General features: G+C 36.6%; 1 protein-coding gene across 1 annotated transcript in view; it reads left to right on the top strand.

Moving 5' to 3' along the window:
• Positions 1–7,177, top strand: part of FANCM (Fanconi anemia, complementation group M) — a gene marked incomplete at its 5' end in the record, with an annotated part of 50,823 nt that overhangs the window by 14,461 nt on the left and 29,185 nt on the right. The window contains 2 exons of the mRNA XM_009579170.1: positions 5,822–5,979; positions 6,601–6,750. Coding sequence (XP_009577465.1) covers positions 5,822–5,979; positions 6,601–6,750 — 308 coding nt within the window. The remainder of the gene's footprint in view (positions 1–5,821; positions 5,980–6,600; positions 6,751–7,177) is intronic.

Here is a 7,177-nt window from a genome sequence, read left to right as displayed (position 1 = left end):
CTGAGGGAATAGCACTTCAAAGGCTGTAATTACCAGGTTCCTTTTGTGTGAAATAGGTTAGCAGCTGCAACAATTGAAGTAAATAGTGTGCATGGAGGTCTGTCAGTTGCCGAAGATTTAACGTGATTGACTGCCCATCTTGCAAACAAGTGTTACATGAGTGCAAATTATTGAGTACCAGCTTTGTACTGAAGTCCCCTTCATAACTGTATGAAGCAAGTGGCTGTTTCTGATTTTAATGATATTCAAGGTAAATCTCAAAAAGAAGAGAAAGGTCTTTATTTTTTTGCATCTCCTCTCCTTATTTCAGTGCCCTCTTCCACATCAGAAAATTGAAAAAGCTAGCAGTAATGAATAAGCTGTGTATGTTCTTATTTATGCTCTCTTACTTTTTATTTGTTCTTGAGGTTCAGTTGATATTCAGGTTTGTCCATGGAAGAAAACATGTGCACAGAAATTGAAGTATGATGGGCAGAACTATCATAGTAATTTCAAGCATTCTCCTTCTTTTCTAGTCAAAATTAAATATTTCCTGTTCTTCTTAATTTGATTCAATTTCTATTAATTTTACACTATTCTTCCACTTCAAAACCTCTTTCATAAATTTTTATCTGTTTGTCAGTACCAGAAGGACACATTATTCTTGTCTTGCCCCATCACTAGCCAAGTGTATTCTTCAGTTGTATGAGCTTTTCTTCAAAAAGTACAGCAACAAGAGCAAAAATCCTATTACTCGGCAGTCCTCTTATTGTTTCTTCTAATTTGAGATTCTTTTCTCTCAGTTTTGTTTTTTGTTTGTGTGGTTTTGTTTTTTGGGTTTTTTTAAGAGTTTGCTAAAATTGGGTAGCATATTAGTAAGTGCAGTAAAATCAAAAAGCATTTAAGAAATAATAGTTTTTTGCTTAAAATGGCTTGGACTCATTGGAGGAAAAATCTCTGAACAGGTATCTTCAGAGACAACTCATGTTTTTTATGCTCATCTTTTTTTACTTTATAAAATGAGAATAACTATTCCACAAGATAATTGAAAAGGTGAAAGTGCTGAAAAATCTGGATAATCATCTATAACGTTATCTTTGAAAGTTCTCTGCCAATCTCCCTGCTCTGAGAGAGGTATGAAACCACAATAGGCATGGCAAAAATAGCTCGCATGCATTAAAATATGCTTTTCCCATACCCTGTTGTTCCTGGTAGCTGACTGTCATTTTAAGCTATCAATAATTTATTTTGTTTTTCTTTTTGCATTGCATTTGTCTAGGTGAAATCTCATTTGGTTAATTCTTCTTCTCCTGGTTCTTCACAATTACTCTACTCCCCCCTTTTCAGATTGTGTCGATTTTGAGTTGTCTATAATTGTGTGGTTTTTTGATTTTACAATTTCACATTATTTCTTTAATTGCTGTTTTTATCTTAACAACGCAATCTTCTTTTACTGTCTTTTTCTAAAATATACCAATGCCTTTTTTAGTCTTTAGACCTTTGTGGGGTTTTTTGTGCTTTTCCAGTTGCCCATGCCTTTTAATGTAGTTGTGGCAAGGCCTTTGGATGGCTGATAGTTTTCCGAGTTCATCTCCTATTTGAATTAAACATGCATAATAATGCACATTACCTTCTCAAGTGGTTGTCAGAGAACTATGGAAATACTGCAGAAGACTGCTGTTTTCGATGTTTTTGTTTGAGAAAACAGTTAATCAAGGATGTGTTTATGCACATGTACTGCAGCTCCTTAAATTCAGATTTTTTCTCCTGACAACACCCATGTAGTAGGAAGGCACACTGCTTTGTGTGCTGCGCTAAGAATAAAACACTTTGCATCTGCCTTGAACCAGCTTTGTCTTGTCCTGCTTTTCTCGGTAGAGAGCTGTCTTCATCTGATTCAGACAACATCTGGCCTTTTGCTTCTGAAAATTGTCACCTGCCTGCTTCCTTGTGTATAGCATGTTTGTTTGGTTTGTTGGTTTTTTGTTTGTTTGGGGTTTTTTTGGTGGTGTGGGGTTTTTTTTTGTTTTGTTTTGTTTTTTTTTTAAAAAAAAAAGAGTGTTTTACCTTTGCCTTTCTTGGCTGACACCTTTCATTGTTTTCAGGATGATAGCTACACAAAATTCCTAATCAGGTGGTGGGGGTTTTTTAACTCATTTCAGCTACACCTATTTTGAATTATTTTTTTCAGCCAATGACATGGCTTCTCCAAAATAGCAATTGCATTTTCTTCTGTAGTCATGCCTGCCCCAAACAAGCCGCTTGTGCTGTGTATGGGAGCATGAATATCAATTTTAATCTAGCCAAAAGTGACCTCAGCAGCAGTATTGTGCTCGTTGCTTTACCTGTTGTTCTTCCCTGCCCACTTCCCTCTCCCACATTCACACACTTCTAGTAAAGGAAGCATTATTCTGCACCAGCAGTGCATAATTTCTTAGGTAAACCAGCAGAACCTTTGGACAGTTGAAAGCTGCTTTTGCACCAGCAGCTAGCTTCATAGTGAGAAGAGGGACAGTTTATGACAATGGATTTGAGGTATCACGGCTGGCTATACTGTCCTGGTCGATATGGTGCTTCCAGTTCCTTCTTTCTTGCCCTTAAACAGAAGTTATTCTCTGAGAACTGAAAAATTCCCTGCTAGCTACAGACTAAATCCACCTTCTTCTCTCCCTCCTGGCTATTTCTTGCTCTCTTCCCAGTTAAAGGGAAAGGAAAATATTTTGCTTCTGGAGAAAAACATGGAAAATAACATTAATGATTTTAGTGATATGTTTGTCTTTGGTAGTACATTGCATTTGTAACTCATAAAATGTTCTTAAAGATAATTACCCTTAAAATGAGCATGTGCTACTTCGCATGAAGGGGAGATGCTGTTGCCAATTACTGAATTCAACAGGACATGGTAATCATAGAATCACAGAATGGTTTGGGTTGGAAGGGACCTTTAAAGGTCACCTAGTCCAACCCACCCCTGCCGTTAACTTTCTACAAAATACTGTAAAAAGCTAGAGCTTATCTGTAGGTTATTAATGAGATGTGTGTGTCTGGTGATATTTTACATTCCCTAAATGAGTCTGTCCACCAGAATGTAAACTTCCTACCTTTGCTCTAATATTACCTATAGTGGTCTAAGCTATAAATTGAACTATACTAGTGTATATGTTATTCATTATATATTTCTGTTAATCTAGTCAATGTGTTTTTGAAATTTCTTTGGATCTTTTTCTTAAGTTTGCTTTTAGTTTTGAGAACTCTTCTTCATCCACGCAGTGAGTTTTAGTAATCTGTGAATTGTGGCTTTGTGTAAAAATGAAGCGCTTCATAATTTGCAGAATTGATAGTATTCCATTCAGCTGTAATGATTCCTGATTAGTACAAATACATGCCTATTTCCCTGGGCAGCCTGCTTGTATTTTAGCAAGCTATTATTTCAGAGTGCTCTGCAGAACTCTCCGTGACATCTCTTTTTCCTTCTGTTAAGAAAGAGTCTTGAATTTGTAGTTTGTGAACACTGAAAATATAAGGTGGGTTTTTTTTGTTTTGTATTTGCTAGCCCTTAAGTCTAAAATTGTATTTTACTTATATGCTGGCAGCAGTCATATTTGTCTGGGTCCCTGTTTCTTTCCATCCACTTGATGTGAAACATCAGTCCTGTCAGAGCTTATGGCGTCTTTCCTCATCTAAGATGAGTATAACAACAATGGAGAGGGTTAAAATGTTAAAAAGTAGAAGTGAGAACTTGCAGAATAGTTTGCTTTAAGGTAATTTTCCTTCAGTGTGAGACCTGCTTTAGTTTCCCTCCCTGTGTAACAGCAATTAGGTTGTGTGGCTGAAAAAGTTTGCCAGCTGCTAGAGGCCTTCATGCCTGTGTAATGTTGGACCGTGTATTACTTAGATGGTATCGCAGAATCCTCTTGTCTTTGTCAAAGGAATTGTCCTCTGCAGCTGAAACACAGAGAACTGAAGTCATCTGTTGTTCTCGCTGTTTCCCTGCATGTGTCTGGATGGCAACGGTTCATCACCTGAGGTGTTAGGGAAAGTTCCAGTACACTGTCTGGACAATCATCTTCAAGAGCAAGAGGGAACCCAAACTAGATCTGTTTGTCTACAAAGTTTTTCGCTGGTGCCTGCTTTTTGCTATCTAACAACTTGCTGTTTGAAAATGCATTCTTGGTTCTTCAGTAGGCCATCTTTTTGCTTTTTGGTTATGAAGTATGAAGTGAGGCAGTAGAAGTCACTTCAGACTGACCAGGGGCGATAGGTTTTGGTTACAACTGAGGACTCTTTCTGGCCTTTCCTTTCTACCTTGGCCAGGCAACACTGTCCAGAACTCCACACTAATCCAAGACTGACATATTCTGTCTTGGTGTGTGGGTGCTGGGTATTAGCTGCTAGAGCAGACCTAATACTTAACTGTTCTTATAAACAACAGGAAAGGCTGTGAGATATGCTTTTCTGATAAGTGTCCTTAATTTTCTTTTCCTTCAGGTCTCTCTTTTTTCCTCCTCTACTGGGTCCTTGAACTGTGTTAGCTATAAAGGAGTGTAACACTTCCTAGACTTGAGTCAAAAATATTTTAGTAGCAATATTGATCTTCTGGATTTTTTTAATCAATGGCCTTAAAAAAATTCAGTGTTGGTTAGTTTTTTCCAGCTGAAAAGTGAAAGACTTTTTCTGAAGAGGACTTGAATCTAGTATTCTGAACTCTCAGGGATCTGTTTTTGAGTCTGTAATAAACATTGTCACACCATCCTGTGAAGACACAGTCTCTGGCAGTTGTAATTTGAGAGGATTGAGAGACATAGGCTGATTCCTTTTACGTGGCATTAATTCAGAATAGGATGTTGGCTGCAGATTCATCCCAAATCCTGTCTGCAGAGGGATTGTCAAATTAACTTAATTATTTTTCTCCAAGCTTCATACACCTAGGCTGAAAGCAATCGCATTCTTAACACACACACTTAACACTGATTCTTTGGATGCTCCTTTGCTATTGGCACTGATGGCTCTTTTGAGGGATTTTGCATTTTTTTGGTGGTATCGAGGCTTGCTGTCAGACTGCCAAAATTTAGTCCATTTCCTCTTCGTCACTGGAGCATCCTCGCTTAAAGCCAAGCAGCACCAGGGCCTTATCTTCAGCAAGCTGCCATATGAGCACTTACTTTGTTTTTATCTAGCGGTGGTGCTCATGGGTGCCTTATACTTCCCACTTCCAGTTATGAGTCTAAATAACACTCAAAAGCCACTTTTTTGTTTCCCTGCTCCTGGGGAATTTTCATAGTACTTTTGTTTCTGTCCTCTTATTCATCTGTATGTCCTTAATAGAGGAGATCGATTCAAAATGACTAACAAGTATTTTTGTCATAACAAATTAATGTTGCTTTCCAGTATTTAGAGAGTAACTTCAAAAAAAAAAAGAAAAAGATACAAAAAAAAAAAAATTAAAAAAAAAAAAAAGCTTTTCCTTATTTGCAGTTTGTTCCCTGAGGTCTCTGAGACACACGTTTCGAAATTCAAGCCATATGCTTTCCCTGTTTGCTATACTGTCTTCAGGGCCTCTAGGTGTTTATACATATATCTCTCCATTTATATCTGTCTCTCTATCTATATCTTTGTTCATATGATGCCTTCCCCCAAAACAATCGTTTAATAGATAGGTAGATTTATCCATAATTACAACATGTACAACACTCTTTTGATAGATTCTCTATATCTGGTTTTGCTTGTGGCACAGAGAAAGTATTTTTTCTTTTGACTGGTATCACACAAAGTTCTTTTTATTCTGTGTATCCTTTTTCTTAAAATAGGTAACATTTTCCTGTTATTGTTTCTCCCCCCATAGGCCAAAAGCAAATACACTGTCATGAGAATTGGTCTCTATCGCCTGAGGAATTTGAAATATGGGACAGACTTTACAGGATTAAGGAAAGTGATGGAGTGAAGGAACCAATACTGCCTCAAATTCAGTTTGAAACCTTAGAAAACCTTGAAGAAATATCAGTGAGTTTAATGTAAATGTAATGTTTCCTTTGACATGAGGCCTAAAGGATGCCCGAAGTAACAAAGTCAACTACGAATTTGAAAGAGGTCTACATTAAAAATGCAATTTTGAGAATTATATGTAGGTTTTTGAGGTTAGGAATTTAGGAATTAGATGTTTGAAATATGTCTTTGAGGTTAGGTCTGAGGATTAAAAATACATTTAAAAGTTTTTCAGTATCCAATTAAGTTCTGTTCCTGTTTCTAAGAATTCCATGCAGGATGCTCTATTCATGTAGGTATTGTATCCACGCTTTTTCATTTCCTTGTTTATATAACTGTAAAAGTGTTACTGAAAGAAAACCTCAAGTTTTACAAGCTCTTTTTTGATTCAGAGGAAAAATTACGAGCTTTTGTATCATTTCAGCACCTAAAACAAGCTGTCTTCCTTGAAAAGTCGTAACAACACAAAGTACGGAATTGTTTTTATTTTAGACCAGACTTAAACCTTTGTGATAATGTTTAGACACTTTTCTACATTCAGAGTATTTATTGTCCCTGACAAAAAAGTAGACACCTAGTTTTGCTAAACAATTTCTTAATTAAAATCTCCTTGCCAATCTTAATTTCAAACTGCAGAAGCATGAAGAGAAGGCAACTCATGAACTTTCCTTATCTGAATGGAGAATTTGGCAGAGTCGTCCTTTTCCTACCTCCATGGTTGATCACTCGGATCGTTGCTACCATTTTATCAGTGTTATGGAAATGATAGAACTGATGAGACATGAACAGGTAAGGTGTTTATGTTTGGCTGGCTGTAAACATGCACAAGTATTTAATGCACAGTTAGAATATTTAAAAAAAAATGAGTGTTCTAGTTCTGTCTGATCAGCTGAAACAAAAAGTGAGGAAGTGTTTGCGTGGGGCTAAGTTAGGCATTGTGAAATGGATAATGTGTATTTAATTTTTTTTCAGAATGTCTCCCACTGGTATTCTGTAATTCTTAATCTTTTCCACAGAAGTTGTTTAAAAACAGTTAACGTTTCCCTAAACAGAAAAAACCCCCACCCATAAATCATTCTTGTTTTAATGGATCCAAGTATCAATTTTTTACAAAAAGACATTAAATACAAGAACTAAATATGTCAAGGAGCAATGTCACCAAGAGTGATATTAGCACTATTCCAGAGTGTAATAGGAATTGGAAATAATTTTGTGT

The sequence above is a fragment of the Fulmarus glacialis genome, unplaced genomic scaffold (assembly GCF_000690835.1).
Source record: "Fulmarus glacialis isolate BGI_N327 unplaced genomic scaffold, ASM69083v1 scaffold5016, whole genome shotgun sequence".
Taxonomy (NCBI): domain Eukaryota; kingdom Metazoa; phylum Chordata; class Aves; order Procellariiformes; family Procellariidae; genus Fulmarus; species Fulmarus glacialis.
Note: the sequence above shows the minus strand (reverse complement) of the source record. Positions and strands in the feature narration are given on the sequence as shown.